Here is a 23,629-nt window from a genome sequence, read left to right as displayed (position 1 = left end):
GAAACAGCAAGAGCTAAAGACATCACAATAAATCCCCAAACTTACTTCTTCAAAACAAATTATGAGGAATACTAATAGGCCCTAAAGACTCTGAGAGTATTTACTAGCAAACAAACCTACAGAGTTTTATAGGATAAGAACACATAATCACAAAGGGGGTGTCCTCAGGACAGGCTAGCACATTAACAGTTTCTTGGCAAAGCAAGACTGCTTCAAGCAACTTGAGTGTTACACTGACTTCTCCAGAGAGAAGCCCTCCTGCAATCACAGGAGACAGGCACCAGTCCGTTTGGGGCCAAATACCCTCACATCACATGAACAGTCTGTAGCTCTGTCATGAGAGTACCACTGATGTCACAGTCACTAAACATTCATGATAAAGACACTGTCATGCATGGTACTATAACACACTGTTACACATTTAGTATATAAAACTATAAATTTACCAAACAGATAAACTGCAAGATATTTCACATCTTCAGATATATTTTCTCAAGTTCAAGTCATGAAAATTTGTGATTACCAAATTAAGATATGTATAAGATACATCCATAGCATTTTCACACTATGACAGTGCATTAAAAAAATTAGTGGTTTACCAGTAAAAATATAGATGAAAAATACATGATTCTTCCTGGCTGGCGTAGCTCAATGGATTGAGCGTGGGCTGGGAACCAAAGTGTCCCAGGTTCGATTCCCAGCCAGGGCACATTCCTGGGTTGCAGGCCACGGCCCCCAGAAACCGCACATTGATGTTTCTCTCTCTCTCTCTCTCTCTCTCTCTCTCTCTCTCCCTCCCTTCCCTCTCTAAAAAAAAATAAATAAAATATTTAAAAAAAAATACATGATTCTTTATTTTATGGTAATTATGTGTAGCTGAACAGCTCACATCTGTTTCACCCCCTTAGAGGTTATTGCCATCGTACTGATGTCACCACTCTGCCTGCAAATGACGGGCATTCCACTTTATCGTCTCAGTTTTCTTTATTTCTACACCTCCTCTGCTCTGGTCTTGATCACCGAATTCATTCTTTTTTTTTTTTTTGTAATTCTGTCGTTTACATTCTATCTCAGGACACCTATACAGTCTCATTTCCTACAACGCCCCAACAACAGCCCTACAAATTGTGGTCGAAACGATTTCTTTACTGTCCTCTAAACATAGCAGTTTTTATCATATGCACATTAGTGTGCATGTATACATACCCTATTCCCATCTACCCAATAAAATCCTATCTTCCAAGGCCTTTTCAGAATTTCTGATCTCAGTATAAAATTGAGTAACACATATCAGAATTTAATATACAATTTTCTACTATTGAATATGAAATCAGTAAAATTATTAGTTCCTCTTTCACGTCTGCTATATAGCACCTACAACAGTGCCAAGTGTGCAGTCTTTAATAAATAACACTGCATTTGTTTAATGACCCTTTATTTTCCATAATAAGAGTCATAGTTTGTGACTCAATCACCAACTATCAACAGACAGAACTTAATCCAGTCCCATGATCTCAAAGCTTAGAAACACACTGCTCTGCACATCTGAACTTCGGTATGTAACTTAATGTCAGTAAGTGCTGGCCTTTCTTATTTGGCCCTCTTTCTTTGCGGATCAATACATCAACAGACAAACACCTGTGGCCTGTATACCACCACTCACAAACTAAGTTTGTAATAAAAATTATGGTTAATTTATAAGCCAAAACTTCCAGTAAGACAGTAAACATTCCTGGTGAGAGGAAGTCCTACGGTGACGTTTACACCCACGGAAAGTGCCCTGATTATCAGACTTGTCATTTTTTTTATTTTTTAGTGGTTTCCTCTGTATTGATGTGCCTCTGTCTTCCCTCTCCCAATTTCAGTCCCTTTCACCTACCCCCCAAAAAAGGTGGTGAAAAGCAAGGGATTGTTGGGGTTCTGAGTTCCTTGGGTGGTTAGAGAGGGAACAGAAACCCAAACAGTCACTGGGTATGACAGAGACTGACGCTCAAGAAGTCTAAAGCAGAGCTGCCTGCCAAGCGGTATCAAGACAGTAGTTCACTTATACAGTGCAGAATAACTTGCTGCTCAACATTCATTTTCCAGATACCACTCCCAAAGATGGCCAAGGACCAGGCCTGGAAATCTGCATTTTTGGAAAAACACTACAGACCACTCTGACACAGGTGATCTATGTACCATACTTTGAATTGGAAAACACTTATTTTTATTTACGGTATTTATGTCAAAATTGGTTCCATTCCACTGGTGATAGAATGGTCCAAAATCAATCAATCAATCAATCAATCAATCAATCTCCAAAACTGAAATGAGTGACCACATTTTCACAGAGGCAGCCTTGGTCTCTTAGTGAACTTCTTAGTTCACCCAGATTTACTTAGTAGCACATACCCAGTTTTTAAAATAATATTCAGTGTTTTAATAAAATATGAATGTTGCATCAACTTCTGAAAGAAACAAAAACTTATCATTCAGTGAGAACTACCCCAGTTCTGGCCAGGGGGTTTGACCTTCTGTTTATAGAACTGTGGGTGGCCATGACCCTCGGGACCTTGCCTGAGATAAGGAGCCAGGGCTTACACCAGTGATTCTAAAATGGGCAATTCTGCCCCTGGGAAACATCTGGAAAGGTTTTCCGTCACAAATGCAAAGGGCAAAGTACTTTCAGTGCTACATCCTACCATACACAGGAAAGCTCCCTCTACCCCACAAAAAAAATTATCCCGCTCAAAATACCAGCAATGCCTACGCTGAAAAACCCTGGCTTATACCAGTCTAGTACAATCACAAGGCAGCTAAAAACATAACCATTTTTATAACAAAAGCTGTTTCCTAAACATACCAGTCCTCAACATGCTAGAAACTCCTGAAAGTATTTCATAAACCATCTCTAAAGTGTAAGATGAACTAAAGGCTGTCACACCAATAAATTTCTCTGAAGCAGTAGTTTCAACTCTCAACTTAGGAGTAAGCTAAGGACAGTTAAAAAGAAAACAGTGCAAATACCTAGCTGTATCCAGTGTTACAGACTGAACCGTGTCCCCAAATTCTTATGTTGAAACCCTATCCTCCAAGGTAACTGTATTTGGAGACAGGGCCTTTACGGAGGTACTTAAAGTTAAATCAGGACCCTAACCCAATATGACTCCTTTCTTCAGAAGAGGAAAAAACACTAGAGACTGAGCTCTGGGCATGCAGAGAAAAGGTCACGTGAGGACACAGTGAGGAGGCAGCTGTCTACCAGCCAAGAAGAGAGGCCTCACCAGAAATCAAATTTTCTAGCATCCTGATATTAGACTTCTTTCCCCCAAATGGAGAAAAACTTCTGCTGTGTAAGCCATGCAGTCTGGAGTATTTTGTTATGGCAGTCAAAGCAGACTAATACATCATCAAGATTTTATTTCAAATGACCTGGGGTAAGAGGCAACACTGCTAAATTTTCAAAAGAATCCCAAGTGAATCTAACATACAACCAGTGTTAAGAACTACTGTTTTTAACATGACAGGGTAATCTAAACATGCTTAAAAGAATACACTGTTTAGAAGACTTCTAAGATGGCCCAAGATAAAAACTAAAAAGATACACAGAATGCAATCAACGGTTATTTCCAGATCTCTTAGGGTATGGAGATAACATCATGTCACTTTCAAAATCTTTTGGCATTTCATCCATTTTTGAGTTTTCCTTTTGACTACATACATGTGAATGAGTTAAAGTCACTGTGTAATAAGATATAAATAAGCTCAAAAGGTCAATAAAAGAATGAACATGAGACAGCATAGATGCTAAATCAAATAAGTCAGACAGAAAAATGCTCTGTGATCTCACTTATATGAGGAATCTAAATGAGGTGCACAGCATGGTGATGGCAGTTACCACTGTACTGCATATTTGCATCCTGATATCGAGAGAGATCTTAAAAGTTCTCATCACGAGAAAAATATTTTTTCTATGTACAGGGTGGTGGATGTAAACTATAAACTAGACTTATTATGGTGATCATTTCTCAATATATAAGATATGGTATCATTATGTTGTAACCTAAAACTAACAGGGTGTTATGTTAATAATAATTTAAAAACAAGAACTCATGAAATAAGATGTGATCAATTATTATTTTTTAATGTATGGGAGATGAAGCTCCAGGAAGAAACCACTTCCAAATTCACTAACATCTTCTCTTTACAGTCAAAAGTGTATAATTCCATAAGGATTTTTTAAAACCAAATTTACACGCATAAATTAAAATTCGCTAGACCACATCACTATAAACATCACCTTAAAAAATGAAAAACATTTTTTGAAACAAGTACATGTATGTACACATAAACTTAGTATGAAAATAAAATGTAAAAGTGTGCTGTACCTGGTAAAATCCGGCGGAACGGGAGTGGTGACGAAGGACGCCATGGGCTTTCGATGAACTTGCTGGAACATCATGAGGATCTCTGAGCTCTTAGATATCAACTCGCTTTTACTACAAGATCGCAACTGTGAGGAAAAAAATGACCTGAATCAACAAAATTACTGTTCATTGGCTGCTCAAAATCCCTAATAAACAAAGAAAAGAAAAATTGTTCTGGTTATATAGAGGGAAAAAAAAAAAGAGATAAAAACAAAATGACTTGAAGTGGGCTTGAAAATTAAAAATCTATTAAAAAATGTAGATGTATTTATTCCCATTCTAACAGTAAAGTCATTGATTGTCTTTTATTTTAAAGCACTTTTCTTTCCTCATATATTAGGGTAAATTCAATTTTAAAAAGATTTATTTTTTTGAGAGGGGTAGGGAGGGAGAAAGAGAGGGAGAGAAACACCGGCCAGCCATCTCTTGTATGCAACCAACTAGGGACCGAACCCGCAAGCCAGGCATGTGCCCTGACAGGGAACTGAACCCACAACCTCTCACTTTGCGGGACTACACCCAAGCAACTGAGTCACACAGGTCAGGGCAGGGTAAATCCACTTTTAAACAACTACAGATATATTTTAGACTGCTATAGTGAATCCACTGTGTATATTAATCAACAAACCCCTATAGGTTTATAGCTTTCAAACAAGGATTTCTCAAATACATACCAGGGAACCAGAGAAACCTTAAGCTGTTAATACACCTAAAAAAGTTTTAACCTATTATCAGCTGGGGAACACTAAGCTATGCCAAAGGCAAGAAGGGAGAAATCCAACTTTAGTAAATAAGCATGGCAGTTAAAAGACTACTCATTTTGTATTCAAGAAGTCCTACTTCTGCCACACACTAATTATATGACTCTGAGAGTCAGTCTATGTGTAAAACTGGAGTAACAGCTATGCTTGCTTTGCTGGGTTTAACAATTGTGAAGCTGTACATGAAACAGCTTTGTGAACTATTAAGTGTGTGCTCCCAAACTCTTAGGTTGCAGTCCCAGTCCTCAATCCCTCAGAATATAACTGTATTTGGAGACAAGGTCTTCAGGAAACAGAGAAAATACAGCCATTTATTTACAAGTCAAACAGAGGAAACTCAGGGGAAACCAAAGTTGTCAATACCTTGACCTTGGACTTTTAGCTTCCAGGAAAATGAGAAAATGAATTTTTATCGTTTAAGCCTCCTACTCTGTGGTATTTTGTTATATCAGCAGAGCAAACTAATCAACTGCCAGATGGATGATATTCATAAAACTCACTACAACTGGATTTTGTAACTTTTCAATGACAGCTGCTTATATTTCATCAAGAATAATGACATGTGATTGGTATATGATAAATATAAAAACTTAGAGCTTTTGTTCAAATATTTATTGAATACATACTGTGAATATCCTTCTTTGACCACATTTCCTCCAAGTCACTCACTCCTTCAACTGCAGTTTACTACTGCTAAACAGTACATGTGTTTCTACCAGTAGTGTGTGTCTATGCATATCCATAAACAATGTTCTGAATGTCTTCACACTTCACATAAAGACTATAAGGCTATACACATATACATCTCAACATGGAGCCTACATTATTAACATTGCTTTTGTGATTTATTAATATTCATAATCTCATTTTTACAGCTTTAAAGAATATCATCATGTGAATATTATACAATATATCTATCTTCTTTATCAATGGACATTATTAAAAATAACTCTGGAGTGCATAGTTCCTTGTACACATGTGGGAGTTTCTCTGGACTGGAATTACTGGTTACAGCATACTGACAACTTTAGCAAACTGCTCTCCAGTATTTGCAGACTCGTTTCCATCAGCAGTGTATTAGTTCCCTTTGCTGTACATTCTTGTCAACATTTACATTTTAACTTACACATTTTGCCTATATGAGAATAAAATAGGATTTTGTTGTGATTTTAGTTTATACATATCAGATTATCAATGAAATTTCACATTCACTGGTCATCTGAACATCCGGTTCTGTGAGCTACCTGTTCATATCCCTTGTCCAATTTTCATGAGATTGTTTTAGCTATTTATGATTGAGCTGTATTTCTTTAGGAATTCCACATACCCATTCTTGTTCAGTCTTAGGAATGACAAATATCTCTTCCAAGTCTATGGGCTGTCACCCTAGTTTTTGAAGTTTTAGTTTTAATGCGTAATTAGATATAGAACAATGCAAATTAAAGCCATAATGAAATACTATTACACTCCTATGACAACAGCTAAAATTCAAAAGACTGACTATATCACATGTTGTCAAGGATGTGCAAGAACTGGTACTCTATTCACAGACTACTGATGGAAGTATCGAACAGTGCGGTCACTTCAGGAAACAGTTGGCAGTACAAAAATCGTTAACCATTCATCTACCATTCGACCCAGCCATTCTTTCTTGGATGGACCCAAGAGAAAAGGAAATATACGTGTAGATCTGTACATGAATGTTTACTGTAGCTTTACTTGTAAAGGCCAAAAACAAAAAGCAACCCAAATGACCATAAACGGCTGAATGGGAAAACAAATGGTGGCATATAAAAAGTTGGTAGTAATAGAAAACTACACAGCAATTAAAAAGGAAAGAACTATTACTGATGTATGAACAAATCACAGAATAATTTTGCTCAAAGAAGACATAAAACAAGTACATAATGTGTATCATTCCCATTCATAAAACTCTAGAAAATGCAAACTTATCTGTAATGACAGAAAGCAGATGGGGGATTACTTGGAGGGGGAAGCGTGGGTAGAAGCAGGAGAGCTTACAGAGCCACAAAGAAAGTTTGGGAGAAAATGATGGCTTCACAGGTATACACATTTGTCAAAACTTACCAAGATATACACTTTAAATACATGCAGTTTATCTCATGCTGATTATTCCTCAAAAAAGCTGTTTACAAAAAAAAGCCACACAGATCCATAGATGCCCGCCCTTACTTCACCTGGTTTGAATTTCTCATGTCAATTTAGTAGAAGGTTGCTGGCTTAATTCTCTGGAGGGGACAAAATAAAGTCTCTGGGCCAAGGGAACATGTACAACTATGAGTGGGAGTACTGAAGAGAAAAACAAGAACATTTAAATAAATATGTATATACTGAATGCTACCAGCCAAACTGTCAATCAATAGTAAAGACTGAATACAAATTATTTTCAGTCTTAAAAATTTATTCTAATTATCCTTTCAGGAAAGCTACAAGAAGAAGTATAATACCAAAACAAATGAATAAACCAAGAGGGCAAAAGCCATGGGAATCAGGAAATGTGATTCAACCCAAGACAAAAGTAAAGGAAATCCCTAGGATGATAATTAATATAACAATCCCAGGAGACAGCTATGTATCAGGCATAGAGAAGAATTTAAATATTCCAAAAACCAAATTCAAGACGTGGATACAGTGCTCACTTCAGCAGCACATATACTAACATTTGAATGACAGAGATTAGCTTGGCCCTTACACAAGGATGATACGTTAAAAAAAGAAGGCAAATGAATATATGTCAAATAACTATTTACCACTAACTATACACTTCACACCTACCTACCCGCAATCTAAAACATAAACTCTTAAGAGACAGATATTTTTCTATTTTGTCCACTGCTGTGTTCCAAGCATCTAAAACAATGCCTGCTATTTATTTGGTACTTAACTAAAATTTCCTTAAATAAAAATCCTAATTTTAGGATAAGAATCACTACATGTAAGTAACTGACAATAACATTCTATCTCAAAAGGCACCATTTAAATCACAATGTCAGATGATTTTAATCATTTATAGATTTAGACCCTATGCTCTATGCCCAGTAAAAATAATTCCATCCTTAAATTAAAACTAATTCCATTAGTTTTATCTAGTTCCCAAACATGATGGAGAAAACTTGAGATCAGCTAAATTTTATTTCATAAAAATCCCCAGTATAGCACATATATCACCAGATCTTTTGATTTTCTATAATGTCTATTAAAAATTTTTTAATTCATATGGCCAAAAAGGATAAAGACTTTATTACATTTAATATTTCATTACCTGGTGCTCTACCTCCTGAAGTAAGGATTCCAAAAGTTCCGTTTCTTGTGTCAGAGAAGTCTTCTGACCTATTTAAAAATAGCAAAATACTAACACTCGGGCTCATTATTGGTTTAAGAATGAAATTAACTGTCACTAAATACCTTCAATAACAAGGAATCAATTTTAGGAAAGCAAAACTTCATTACAGCTACCTTAAAATTATTTTCCAGAGCTTTAAAATAGGTTCAATTTAATATTGCAGCAGCTTTGACAAGAGGATTTCAGAACCAACTCTAACTACCATTTTAAGTGAAATGCAATTTAGGTCTAGTAAATTCACCTGAGAAATATACAATGCTAATTTACTTTGCAAAGAAAGTAATGTCACTGCCTATGCAAAAAGACTATAAAAATCTAGAAAAGTAATTTTTTTACTCAGTCAACCATTCGGAAATAATTCCTCCCCCAAATTTAACTTGTGGCTTAAAAAGAATGTAGTAAGTTGGCCATATATTTGGGTTAAATGTCAGCAAAAGGTACAGTCTTTGAATATAACTTGTAAAAAAAAAAAAAAGAATCCCCCCAAAGGAAAATAGTCTCAAGAAACTAGAAACACAGAGGGATAAAGGAATTATTATTACAGAAACTATTGAAGAAACTACTTGGCATGTTAAAAAAAAAGTCAACACAGTAGGCATACTTGCCTGATCAGACCATGTTCTTTTTAAATCACAAAACCTGAAGAATCACAAAACCAGTTACATTAATTTGGAGTAATGTTTTTGAATAAGGGAACACTTAAAAGGAGGAACTTTTATTTCTTAAATCAATCTTTTGCTAGCCTAAGCAACTCACCAATCTTTTCAAAGATTGAACCTCAAGAAGACTCAGAGCACCAGGGACCCCAGCAGCACAGAAAAACACTCACCCATGAGGGTTATAAGCTTGTTCTTCAGCTGTGTGTCAAGCCGAGCAATCATCATCTCCACTGCATTCCTAATTTCCCGGACACGCTCATCTTTTGCATTTCTTACAGCTTCTACATTTCTTTCCTAGAAAATAAACAGGTAAAAAAAATTTTAATTGAAGAATTTTTAAAACAGAAGCAAACAGACATTAAAGTAATCACTGCAGTTCTTAAGGCCCATTGATTTCCTTTTTAAAAATTATAAGCCAATACTTTTTACTGTTCATATATCACAGGAAACTCATGGCTTTAAAGACATTGTATACAATGAACTAAGAAAAAAGTTTAAAAAAGTAAAATTGATAAATCGATAAACAATGAATAAAAGATAGGTATATAATGATAAAAATTGGTTTAGATATCATATATAGAACACAGACTCAAAGCCCCAATTGTATCTCTGATAATAAACCACCATCTGAGCCCTGACCAGTGTGGCTTAGTTGGTTGGGTGTTGTTTCACTGGTTCGATTACAGGTCAGGGCACATGCACAGGCTGTACGTTCCAACCCCAGCTGAGGTGCATACAAGAGGCCATCGACTGACGTTTCTCTCTCACCTCCATGTTTTTCTCCCTCCCTTCCTTTCTAAAAATAAATAAAATCTTTTTTTATTAAGAAAGAAACCACTATTTGAAAACACAAGTATACCGAAGCCAGTTCACATCATGCAAAACCCTAAAATACATTTACAAAAATTTAAAACCATGTGTACTCACTCTAGTTTACAAAGTTTTTCATTTTATTCAGAAGAAAATAGATTTTGAAAGACTGCAAAACACATATAAAATTTATAATAGCATACCTCAGAAAATAAAAAGCAGCATTTCCTATACTTACTATTATTATAAATACCAGCAGTGAGAATTTCAACCTAGAACACCCTCCCTAATGATCAAAACATTACAGAGAAATTAATAAAATAAAAGGTAGTTAAATAAAGGCCAAACAGACACCAACCACTTGTTGATATCCCACATGATTTTATAGACAGTATATATACAACTCAAAAACACTACATTCTGTATGAGGGAAGCTATAAACAATGATCTGAATTTTCATTCCTGAAGGGGGTAAAATAAAGATGACATCTTAAGTTAAGAATGGTCCCCAAACCTCATTAGTAACAATTACATTCTGACAACTTTAAACAAAATACATTCCAAAAGTATATTTAGTATTTAAATGTTTGAAGCTTATTGTATATAAATGGTAAATAGCTCACCAAAACTCTCTGACCCATACAGCATCTGAAGAGGATTATTTTATATTATTCTTTCAATTCTGCTGATTTCTAATCCTGGACATCAGAAATAATTCATTCCTTGGCAACAAAACTCCCAAAAGCTGGGGGTCCAAAGAATGAATGACTTAATGACTTTCTAAAAGTCAATATTGATTCTATAAAAAAACCCACAATGCTTATTTAACTAACTGATTCTCAGTTTCTGTGTCAGAGGCAATTCCCTGGTTCCAACTGCAGAAGAGGCCAGAGATTTACATCCCAATTCCTCAGCTAGTTTGAAGTTGGTGAGACTTGACTATAAATATATCCTATCAAATTTCAAATCTTGATTTCAACATCTGACTTACATTATGAAAAATAAATCACATAGTACAGACTATAAAAGGGATAATGCTCTTAGTAGTAGTCTTACCACTTCTTGAACTAAGCTAATTAGTTCCATGAGACGCCGACGAAGTTTGGCTACCTCTTCATTCACTTTAGTAACATGCTGCTCGTAAATTTCCGCCAAAGGTTTAAAGGTATGTCCACCATGCTATTGAAATTAATAAGAGTAGCTTTAGAACATTTTCGTATATCTCACCTGCATTTATATTCCTTTATTAACACTCTATGAACACTAATATACTGGTAAATATTTTCAACTGAATTTTATCTTTTTGGCTGCCTTTACTTTGTTAAACAAGCCAGAAGCTGCTTAAATCACTGAATACCCAGTCTCTAGCACAACTGAATAAACTAGAAAGACACTTGAGAGGAAGACCCATGACACACTATTAGCAAAACCAATGAACCTATTCCTCCTACCAGAGTTACTGCAGAAACAGAAGGCCCATACAAATTAGTCTTACAAAGCCAGCTATATTTAAAAAAAGTATTTTTTGGAGTTGACAACCTAAAATTAATTTCCTATTCAATTTTAGTATTGTAATTTATTCCTCTCTGGATTGGTAAACAAAACTTAAATTTCTATTATAAGAAATTTCCTATAATTTGTTTTGTTCACCAAAACACCCAGCCATGTTTTCTAAGAAAAAAACAGATGTGGATTTTTGCACACCCACTTAAAATATGGAAAAAATGTTTCCACTGCTTCTTACAAAACCATTTATTTAAAGTACTAAATTGTGGGAACTGAATTTCTTCTAGTCAGCACAGGAGTATTCAAATTCCAGCAGAAAGCTCTCTTATTGGAGCTCTACTCAACCAATTTGCGTGCCATTCTCTCTCTAAAATATGCCGACGACCAAAGAATGATTAATTCTCATTGCTAACAGGCACTTTTAGATGTCTAACCACTTCTGCTCCCATTGCGACTAATTTTCCCCACCAAAAATCTATTGTTTATTCCCAAACCTATTTATGTCTATTATACTTACTATAGTAAGTATATAACAATATTAATTAAACAACACAACACAAATATAAAATAAAAAGTTATTTCCAGGAAAACTTGAATGTTCTAGACTTTATAAAAGTAGGTAACCTTAAAAAACTATATTTAGCCCTGGCTGGTGTGGCTCATTGAATTGAGTGCCGGCCTGCGAACCAATGGGTCGCTGGTTTGATTCCCAGTCTAGGACACATGCCTGGGTTGGGGACCAGGTCCCCAGTAAGGGGGCGCATGAGAAGCAACCACATATTTGGTATTTTTCTCCCTCTTTCTCCATCCTTTCCCCTCTCTAAAAAATAAATAAAAGCTTTAAAAAAGAAAAAGTTAAAAAAAAACCCAACTAGATTTAAATTAGGTTGGAAAAACTTAAAAAACAAGTCATAAGATCTAGATGTTTGCATTCATATTTTCATTTTTTTTCAAAGTTGTTCCACTTTAAATAAACCAAAATTGGAAATTGTGGCCAGGAGATGAGATCAACTGATCTTTAATAAACAAACAAAAAGCAAACCTTGATCCTACAACAAAAGATTTGCAGATGGATATACATTTTATAGGTTTACAATGAAAAGAAAATATTTACTCAAGGAATATACATCCCATATCAAAACCTCCCACAAAAGATGTTTTTCTTGAATAACAGAAGGAATGATACTGTCTGCTATAAAGCAGAATCATTTAATTTTCATTCTATAAACAGTAAAATATTATTTTCTATCTAAATCAAACAACTACTTCAGTGCTTTCTAGTCTCTAAAACAATATGCTGAATTTGTTCTGCTCACCATTCCTCCCCAAAGTGCACACTGATGGCAGATACACTTCTTACAAGTCCAGCAAAATACACTAAGTTTTTCATGGTGATTTTCACATCTACATGTTATGAAAAAAAATACAGTTAAAATTAAATTAATTAATATTGGAACATAATTACCTCAACAAATTCCTAAGTTTGGGAAAGCTGGTCAATTTTAAACAATTATATCTCAGAAAACAATATAAAATGTATTCCATGGCTTCTGTAAACTAACCTAAAGAATTACATTGGAACACAATTTTCTTCAAGTACTATTAATCTCTAAAAACTAAGAATCACTTGAAAAATGAGTTTCTTAATAAAGTAGAAATATGGCATCATTTCCTAGCATCACTACAGATCAGCGATTTTCAATTTTTTTCATCTCATGGAATACATACACTAATTACTAAAATTCTGTGGCACACCAAATAATATATTTTTTGCTGACCTGACAAAAAACAATAGTTCCAATTTTTATTCATTCACACTGAATAGCTATTACTGTGTTGTCTGTTGTCATTTTATTTGACAATCCCAGAGAGAGAAGTCAGTGCCCCTGACTAAACAGTCAGGTACATACTTTAAAATTTTTGCAGCATATCAGTGTGCATCTACTGCTATGGATGATAAATTCTAGCCTGCCCCTACATTTTTGGACAAATTAGATTATGTGAGATTATATGCACACACAAATACTTTTTCTAAACGTGACTAACTGTACAAATTATAGATCCTCATGTAAAATGAACTCCATTTTTAAGTTTTTCCGTGCTTGTTTCAGCACCATATATACTAAAACTGGAATGATAGAGATTAGCATGGCCCCTGCGCAAGGATGACACGCAAACTTGTGAAGTGTTCTGTATTTTAAAAAATAAAATTCAAAGTTTTCCCTTAAGTTGGATATCTACTTGCAAAAGAATGAAGATGGACCTGGTAATAAACTAAACTGTGTACCACCCACCCTGCCTGCCCAATTTCTATGTTGAAAGCCCTAATGTAACTGTTCTAAGAAACAGGGCCTCTTTTTTCAAATCAGTTCTCCTTATTTTTTTAATGTGGCTACTAGACAACTTAAAATTATGTAAGTGGCATACATCACATTTTTATTGGACAGTGCTGCCCTAAAGTGACACATATAAAGTACCTAAATTAACATCACATGCTTTTAACTGGTAAGACTGACCTTTAATTTTATCTGCTTAAACTATTAAAATATATTATTTTTTAAAATCATTTTTTATTGTTGTTCCAATACAGTTGTCTCCATTTTCCCACCACCACTTCCCCCAACCCCACCTTCATTCCTCCCCCGTTTTGGCTTTGTCCATGGGTCCTTTATACATGTTCCTTGAAACAGGGCCTTTAAGGATGTTAGATGAGGCCCTAAGTGTGAAGACATAACCCAACAGGACTGACGTCCTAACAAGATGCCAGAAGTGTATACGCACATAGTGAAAAGGCCACATGAGGACACAGAGAAAAAGCCTTATCCAAGCGAAGGAGAGAGGACTCACCAGAAACCGAACATGACAATACCTTGACTTTGGACTTTCTTTCAGTCTCCAAAGCTGTGAGCAAGTAAACATGTTGTTTACGCCACCTAGTCTGTGCTATTCTGTTATGGCATCCCTCATAGAGATTGTGTGACAATGTGTACATACTTAACACTACTGAACTATATATTTAAAAATGGTTAAGATGGTGAATTTTACATTATGTGCATGTATTTTACCACAATAAAATTATTTTTTCTCTTGCTTTTAAAGAGACAGTGTTGCATTTGTTCTGCTCATCACTGAAGTACACTGAGCTTAAAGAAAAACACCCAAATAGGCCTACATTTTATATTCTTATTTATAAGTAATTTAAGTTTCAAAGAGAAAATAAAGGTATGAAGAAACAGCATATACGTTATTGTCTGGAAGCTCATTTAGTATGATTTCGATACCATCAAATTTAGAATATAGCTTTTAAAATACAGGAAATTTATCAGAACAATTCTTTTTTAAAAATATTTTATTTATTTATTTTTAGAGAGGGAAGGGAGGGAGAAAGAGAGAGAGAGAGAGAAACATCAATGTGCGGTTGCTGGGGGTCATGGCCTGCAACCCAGGCATGTGCCCTGGCTGGGAATCGAACCTGCGACACTTTGGTTCGAAGCCTGCTCTCAATCCACTGAGCTACGCCAGCCAGGAGAACAATTCTTAATCAATGACCTACAGGCACCTTCAGCAAACCCAAGGGAGCCAGAAGGCATCAAGAGGCAAAGAAAAGGGATTAGCAACTGTGGCAGTTCCATGAGGCTCTGATGAAAGCAGCATCACCCTGGCCAGTGTGGCTCAGCTGATTGGAGTGTTGACCCTGTAAACTGAAAGGCTGCCAGTTCCATCACTGGTCAGGGTACATGCCTAGGCTGTAGGTACAGCCCCCAGTCAGGGCACATATGAGAAGGCAACTAATCAATGTTCCTCTCTCTCTAAAAGCAATAAAAAAATATCCTTCAATGAATATTTAAAAAAAAAAGTTAGAAGGGTCTTTCCAGATAGTAATACCTGCACCATGTCAGAAAAAAAATGTGTTCACCTATAAAACAAAACTAAAAAACAACACAGACCTGGCTGGTGTGGCTCAGTGGCCTGTGAACCAAAAGGTTGCTGGTTCAATTCTTGGTCAGGGTACATGCTTGGGTTGCAGGCCAGGTCCCCAGTTGGGGGTATGTAAGAGGCAACCACTTGATGCATCACTTGCACATTGATGTTTCTCTCCCTCTCTTTCTCCCTCCCATGCCCTCTCTCTAAAAGTAAATAAAAATAAAATCTTTAAAAATAAATCCTTCAATCATTTCATTAAAACAACATAAAACAAAACCTACTAAATACTTAAACAGAGAAATCGATCACATACTTGTCCTTTTCATTTTCTTCATGTTTGGTGAGACTACAGAGTTGAAGAGTATCAAGCTGCTGTGTTACTTCTTCTGCCCAACGACAGTTTACTAGTTCTCGTAGCTGGAGTGGAGCACTAGAGAGAAGATACAAAAATACATTTTAACTAAAGAATTTGAGATTATTTTCCAAAATAAATACATTCTAAAGGCAAATATGTGAGGTTATGGCTCTGTTAATTAACTTGATGGAAGGAAATCCTTTCACAATGTATACATTTATCAAATCATAACTTTAAATATCTTACAATTTTTTCTAATTACAGTATATCTCAATAAAGCTAGAAAAAGAAATGATCAATTAAGAAAACACATTCCTCAAAACAGAGCTCACAATCATATTCATGCTATATTACTATTACGATAACACAATAAAAAGTGTATATTGTAATTTATTTTTTATGTCAATGTTATAATTTAAAAAAGTAAACAAAAATATTGACAATTCAGATTATAGATTGAATTCTTCTTTATTCTAAAGTTATACTGTCCAAAATGATAGCCACTAGCCATGTGTGACTATTTAAAATTCACACTTGCCCTAGCCAATGTGGCTCAGTTGGCTGGAGCATCATCTCATAGGCTGAAATGTGGCAAGTTCAATTCCCAGTCAGGGAACAAACCTAGGTTGCAGGTTCAATCCCTGGTCAGGACACGTATGAGAAGGAAACCAACCAACTGATGTTTTTCACATCAACGTTTCTCTCTCTCCCCCTCTCTCCCTTCCTCTTTCTCTGAAAGCAATGAAAAATGCCCTCAGGTAAGGATAATTAATGCAAATATAATAAAATAAAATTCAAATTAATTAAAATAAAATAAAAATAAAATGTCATGACAGTTACACCAGATATATTTGAAGTGCTCAATGGCCACATGTAGCTAATGAAGTGGATAGCAATGTTATAAAACATTTCCAACTTTACAGAGTTCCATTTGATAATGCAGTTCTTAAAAGAATGTGAAAAACATGAAGAAAAATTGGCAGAAGATGTGGAGATAGTTTAAGATAAAATAAATATAAATGTCTAAAAATATTTCTAAAGATGCTCAGTTTTAATCATTTTTTAAAAAACATTAAAAATGAGATACAATTTTCCACTTAGCAAAATGAAAATAAATGACAGATTGCCCTGACTGGTGTGGTTCAACTATTCAGGCATCATCCCACAAAGTGAAAGGTCGCCAGCCAGTTCCATGCCACTCGGCTGGGTTGCAGGTTTGGTCCCCGGTCAGGGCACGTAAGGGAGGAAACTGATCCATGTTTCTCTCTCACACTGATATTTCTTACCTTCTCTTTCTCCCTCCCTTTCCCACTCTCTAGAAATGAATAATTAAAAAAAATTATACTGGTAATAGACAGCATTCATATGCATGTGAGGAAAAGGAACTTTCATTATCTTTTATTAGGAAGGCAAAATGGTAAAAAAACTATCCTTCGGTGTGGTCTGGCATCATTATTTAAAATAACCGAAAGGGGAAACAATCTAAATGTCTCTCAATATAAAAATAAATCAATGTATGATCATGTAATAGATTATTTAAGCATTTTTTAAAAGATTTTATTTATTTACTTTTAGAGGGAGGAAGACAGACAGAGAAAGAAGCATCAGTGAGTAGCTGCCTCTCGCACACCCCCAACTGGGGACCTGGCCTGCAACCCAGGTATGTGCCCTGACTGGGAATTGAACCGGTGACACTTTGGTTTGCAGGCAGGCACTCGATCCACTGAGCCACACCAGCCAGGGCTATTTAAACACTTTTTTTTTAATGACACGTGTACATCAATAAAGGTACTATTTTTTATTCAAAAAGCAAGAATATTGTATCATTTGTGTTGTAAGAAAAAAATATGTATCAGTATATACATAGAAAACGGTTTAGAAGAATAGACACCAAACCCAATAATTACTTCATGAGAAGACTAGGAGGGGAGAAACAGAGTCAGAAGACTTTTTATTTTATACTTATCTATACTATCAAGACTTTTTAAACCAGAAACCTTTAAAAAATTTTTCATTATAAAAAGTAAGTTAGAAGAATAAAAGGTCCCTGGCTGGTGTGGCTCAGTGGATTGAGCATCAGCCTGCAAGTCAAGAAGTCACCAGTTCAATTCCTGGTAAGGGCATAACCTGGGTTGCAGGAAAGGTCCCCAGCTGGGGGCGCAACCACATGGATGTTTCTCTCCCTGTCTTCCCCTCTATTTAAAAATAAATAAAATCTTAAAAAAAAGGTAAGATAAGAAGTTACACATGATTTTCTAAAAGAAGGTAAACAATCTAATGCATTCTATATAATTCTAAGTCAGATAAATTAGTTTGCATTGCTGTATCTAGAAAGATTACTTTTCTTTCCAGCTGTATTTACAAAGAGGAGAAATGCAGCAGACTGCAGAAAGAATTTTATTAATGCTCTGGCACACTCCAATTCCACCATCTTATTATTTTCCAAATTCACAAATAACCATAGCAAAACAATTACCGGCAATGAGGACACTGAGCTCTCTGCTCTGTCAGCCAGCGCTAAGGAGGCAAAAATAATAATAAAAAAATTAGATTTTGATTACAGAAACACCATTACTTTCATCTGTACATACTGAATACTTATACACCAAATTTAATGAGTTTAACTCTCTAGTGCCTGCATTAATGATATAGTTATATTGTAGAAACAGTTAAACAACCCTTTTCTTCTCATTATCATTGTGACCAGGACAAACTTCCAAGGCATAGAACCCATTCCAAAATAGCTAAGAAGCTATTCTCTCACAGAAAAGGAAGCGATTCTAGGAGACTACTTGGATCTCACAGGGAAGATGTGCGTAGTCTTCACAAAAATAACGATACTGTCACTGTTATCTCCAAACATAATCCACAGGGATGATATACTTCTAACCAAATCCCAAGGAAGTTTAAGGTACTACTAAATTCCTTTTTAGAAAAGCAATCTAATTCTGAAGTATATACATTATACACATATAAATTAGACCTAATATATGAATAAACAATATAGTAAAACCTTCCTATGAGTTCTACAGTTCAATAACTTAAACATCTACCTAACTGTTTCCTCATAACTGTAAAAAGATTTTACAAAACCTTTTAATTATGTCTCCACTAAATCTCAAATTCTATGAATTTAATTGACTTAATTATTACTGGATAGGATGCAGTATCACACCACATACAAAGGAGATGCTAAGTCTACCCAGCAAAGCTATGACTTAGAATGGAAGGGCAGATAAAGAGCTTCCCAGACAAGGAAAACTAAAGGAGTTCATCATCACACCAAATCATTATTATATGAAATGTTAAAGGGACTTATTTAAGGAAAAGAAGATCAAAACTATGAATAATAAAATGGCAAGAAATACAAATCTATCAACTGAATCTAAAAAACAAAGAAGAACAGAGATAGAATCATGGATAAAAAGAGTGTTTTGACGGTTGCCACATGAGAGGAGGTGTGGGAGAATGGAAGAAGAGGTGAGGGGATTAAGAAGTACAAATAGATAGTCACAGAAAAGCCATGGGGATGTAAAGTACAGTACAGGAAATGGAGTAGCTGAAGAACTTACATGCATGACTCATGGACATGAACAAAGGTGGGGGGCTGCCAGAGCAGAGTGGGGGAAGCTGGGTGGAAAGGGACAAAGGGAGAAAAATTGGGACAGCTCTAACAGCACAATCAATAAAATATTTTTAAAGATTTATTTTATTTACTTATTTATTTATAGACAGAAGGGAAGGAGAAAGAGAGGGAGAGAAACATCAATGTGTGATTGTTTCTTGCATGACCCCTACTGGGGACCTGGCCAGCAACCTAGGCATGTACCCTGACTGGGAATAGAACCTCTTGGTATGTAGGCCAGCGTGCAATTCCCTGAGCCACACCAGCCAAAGCTAAATAAATCTTTAAAAAATAAATAAATAAATAAATAAAATGTGGCAATTTTAATACTCTGGGAAAAACAATGTTTCTCCCAAACCAAAACCAAAGGTGTGAACAATATTAATGCACAATGTTAAAAAAAGTCTTTACAGCATTTCCTCCACATTCAACTAAATAATTAATTTCTCTCCATTAAGGGGAAGAAAGAATCACAAGCTTCAGACAGTATTCAGATTTCAGTCTGATTCTTAGCTCTGGCACTCACTAACCACAGGACACTACACAAGTGACTGAGCTCAAGTTTCCTTGATTATACACCACAACCAACTGGTATTTATTATTAAAATTCACGAACAGTTCAACATACAAAAATCATCAGTGTAATACACTACATAATAAAACAAAGGAAAAAAGACATCTGATCATCTGCTTGATACAAAAAAATGCCTCTGACTAAATCTAGTATCCTTTCATGATAAAAACACTCAAGAAATAGAAGGGAACTTTCTCAACTTAATAAGCCCTTTCTTTAAAAATCCCACAGCAAACATCATCTTCAATGGTTAAAGACTGAAAACTTTCCCCTTAAGATCAGGGAAAAGACAAGGATAACTGCTTTCAACACTTCTAATCAATATTATATTGAAAATTTCAGCCAGAGCAATTAAGCAAAAATTAGAAGAATCTCAAGGGACCCCAAATAGCCAAATTATGTTGAATTTCCTGATTCAATTTACTGCAAAGCTACAGTAATCGAAACAGTTTGATACTCACATAAAGAGAGAGAGACCAATAGAGAATCCAGAAGTAAATACAAAGGGACAAATATTGTACAATTGCACTTATATGAGGTACTTAGACTAGTCCAATTCGTAGAGAAAGAAAAAATAGTGGTTACCAGGGGTTGGGAGAGAAGGTACTGGATAGAATAAAAGTAGGCATCCTTGTCTTCTTCCTGAACTTAAGGGGAAAATTGAGGTACTACTACATACCTATGAGAATGGCTAAAATTTAAGACTGAAAACACCAAATGCTGACATTAATGTGGAAGAACCGGAACTCTCATAAACTGCTGGTGAGAATGTAAAATGACACAACTATTTTAGAAGACAGCCTGAGAATTTGTCAAAAAGTCAAACATACATCTACCATATGATCTAGACATTTCATTCCTTATTATTTACCCAAGAGAAATGAAAACTTAAGTCCATTCAAAGACTGGTACGTATGTTCATAGCCGTTTTCTATGTAAATGCCAAAAAATTAAAAGCAACCCATGTGTTCATCAACAAGTGAATGTGTCGTGTATGGTAACTACAGTTACCATACTATACTGTTATACTACTATAAATTGCTAAGAGAACAGATCTTAAAAGTCATCACAAGAAAAAATTTTTGTGACTATGTATGGTGACAGATGTTACCTAGACCTAGTGTAATCATCATTTTGCAACATATACAGATCTCAAATGTAGAAGTGTGTTGCGCACCACGCCTGGCTGGTGTAGTTCAGTGGATTGAGTGCGGGCCTGTGATACAAAGGATCGTGGTTCGATTCCCAGTCAGGGCACATGCCTGGGCTGCAGGCCAGTTCCCAGCAGGGGACGCACAAATGGCAACCATACATTGATATTTCTCTCCCTCTCTCCTTCCCTTCCCCTCTAAAGATAAATAAAATGAAAGAAAGAAGGAAAGAAAGGAAAGAAAGAAAGGAAAGGAAAGGAAAGGAAAGGGAAGGAAAGGAAAGGAAAGGGAAGGAAAGAAAGAAAGAAAGAAAGAAAGAAAGAAAGAAAGAAAGAAAGAAAGAACTCCTCAGTTAAAAAAAAAAAAACTGTGCTGTATACCTGAAACTAATGTAATGTTTTACATGTCAATTATCCCCCATTTAAAACAAGAAAACAAAAACAGGTTAGTACATAAATAAATGATGGCATATACATACAATACAATGCTACTACTGACCAATAAAAAAGGAATACTATTGACACGTGATGTAAATATGAAATAATTCTGAGAACAAAAGCAAAAACAAAAAAACCAGATACATGAGAGCACATATTGTAAGATTCCATTTGTATAAAATTCCAGAAAATCCAAACTTATCAATAGCAACAGAAAGCAGATCAGTGGTCACCTGGGAACAAGACAAGCAGGAGGAGGCATTACCAAAAGGCACAAAGAAACTTTGGGGGAATGCAGGTATTTTCACTATCTCAACTGTGGTGATGCTTTCCCAGGCTCAGGTATATACATTTGTCAAAACTTATCAAACCACACACTTTAAATATGCACAGTTTATTTAAGTCAATTATACCTAATTTTAAAAAGGCTGCAAAATTAGAAACAAAAGAACGTCAATAATTATAGGCAAGCATAAAAGTTTGCCTATAGTTTGCCTAAGTTCAGCTACTTATGCTGAAAAAATCAAAACAAAACAAAATGAGAATTACGGGGACAAAAAAGGGGGTTTAAATCCCAAAAAAGGAGAATGAGTCATAAAAGAGAATCAACTAAGTGTAGTTAGATAATTAAAGGAGACCAAGCATGAAAACATAAGATAATGTAGTCAGAGAAAGAGCACGTGTACGTGTGTACATGTATGTGTGTGTGTATGCGCACCTATGGATAGAGAACTGGAATGGGAGTTCAATCCTGGTGACTACTAGCAAACTTTGGACACGTTTATTCAAGGGTCTGGACCTTAGCTTGTTTTATTCAATGACATGAGTCCTTGTACTTTCATAGGCAGTTAAATTTCCATGGTCAAATGAACAGAGATGGGATGAAAGAGAAGGGAACGCACTGAAATGAACGATATTACAATTTGGTTGGGTGGAGTGCCCAGCTTCTCAAGGACTTTGCTCCTGTAATTATCCCCATCTCTCCAGCATCATTAATTATTCTGTTTACTGGTTCAGTCAAAGCAAGATGTAAATCTTCTTCAAAAAGAGGGAAAAATGTTGACTCTCAACATCTCCCTTCTAACCATAGCCTTATTTCTCTCCTTTACTACAAAATTCTGAGTTTTTTATAATTGCTGTCTCACTCTCCCAGCAAGTTTTTGTTCCCCATTCCCACTAAAACTACTCATCAAAGTCACCACCAATGACCCACAAATTCTCAAATCCAACAGTCAATGCCCAGGCCAGAACCATGTGACACAGGTAACCTACTCTTCTAAACATGTTTCTCACTTGAATTCTGTGATGCCTCACTCAGGCTCCTTCTTATCATCTGCTGAATCTTCCTCCTCCTCCTGACCTCTAAAGGTTGAGCAACCCAGAGCTCAGACCTAAAAATCTCTTCCCACAGGAGGTAATCTAGTGAACTCAACTAACCCCCCGCCCCCGCTTTAAATACTATCTATATACTAACAGTTCAATCTCTCTAAAGTCCCCTTCCTCAACTCCAGATTCACATTTCCAACGGTCAAGATCTCCAGTTAAATGTATAATAAACACCCCAAACTTCATATATTTAAAGTTAGTTTTTCTATTTATTGCTTTTAGAGCAAGAAAAGGGACACACACAGAGAGAGAGAAACACCAATTTGTTGTTGCACTTATTTATGCATTCACTGGATGCTTCTTGTATGTGCTCTGGCCAGATACCAAACCTTATTTTTGGAAACTCGGGACAGCACTCTAACCAACTGAGCTACCTGGCCATGGCATAAACTTCATACATGTAAAAACAAAACTTTTACATCTATAGCCTACTCAAATCTGTTCCTTCCCAAGTTTTTTCTACTTCAGAATGGAGTATCAGTAATTCATCTGGATGCTATAAAAAACTTCCTTACATACCATCTGTAAGCTCTACCTTCAAAACATATCTAGAATTGACTTATTTTTCACCACCTCTACTATTACCATTCTGGTCTAAACCACCATTCACCTTTCACTAATGAAGCGTAACTGATCTCCTCACTTCCTCTCCCACTTGCTGACAGTCC

The 23,629-nt window shown here is 35.7% G+C and overlaps 1 protein-coding gene and 2 non-coding genes across 7 annotated transcripts in view; 2 read left to right on the top strand and 1 right to left on the bottom strand.

Annotated features, from left to right (window-relative positions):
* The window catches only part of TRIM37 (tripartite motif containing 37), an 85,428-nt gene that overhangs the window by 56,366 nt on the left and 5,433 nt on the right, over positions 1-23,629 (bottom strand). For 4 of the 5 annotated variants that reach the window (XM_045837135.1, XM_045837136.1, XM_045837137.1 and 1 more), the window contains exons 3-9: positions 18,265-18,305; positions 15,747-15,863; positions 12,826-12,913; positions 11,060-11,182; positions 9,364-9,487; positions 8,454-8,521; positions 4,371-4,495 (exon numbers count right to left, since the gene is read on the bottom strand). In XM_045837135.1, coding sequence (XP_045693091.1) covers positions 4,371-4,495; positions 8,454-8,521; positions 9,364-9,487; positions 11,060-11,182; positions 12,826-12,913; positions 15,747-15,863; positions 18,265-18,305 — 686 coding nt within the window. Of the gene's footprint in view, positions 1-4,370; positions 4,496-8,453; positions 8,522-9,363; positions 9,488-11,059; positions 11,183-12,825; positions 12,914-15,746; positions 15,864-18,264; positions 18,306-23,629 lie in introns of those variants that run through there. The other variant, XM_045837138.1, reaches the window with a different exon arrangement.
* LOC123817847 lies at positions 7,823-7,924 on the top strand. The gene has a single exon (XR_006785545.1). It is a non-coding gene; the product is annotated as a U6 spliceosomal RNA (small nuclear RNA).
* Positions 13,608-13,709, top strand: LOC123817839. The gene has a single exon (XR_006785538.1). It is a non-coding gene; the product is annotated as a U6 spliceosomal RNA (small nuclear RNA).

The sequence above is a fragment of the Phyllostomus hastatus genome, unplaced genomic scaffold, assembly GCF_019186645.2.
Source record: "Phyllostomus hastatus isolate PE091 unplaced genomic scaffold, TTU_PhHast_1.1 phas_contig_210, whole genome shotgun sequence".
Lineage (NCBI taxonomy): Eukaryota > Metazoa > Chordata > Mammalia > Chiroptera > Phyllostomidae > Phyllostomus > Phyllostomus hastatus.
This window is presented reverse-complemented; position numbering and strand designations above follow the sequence as displayed.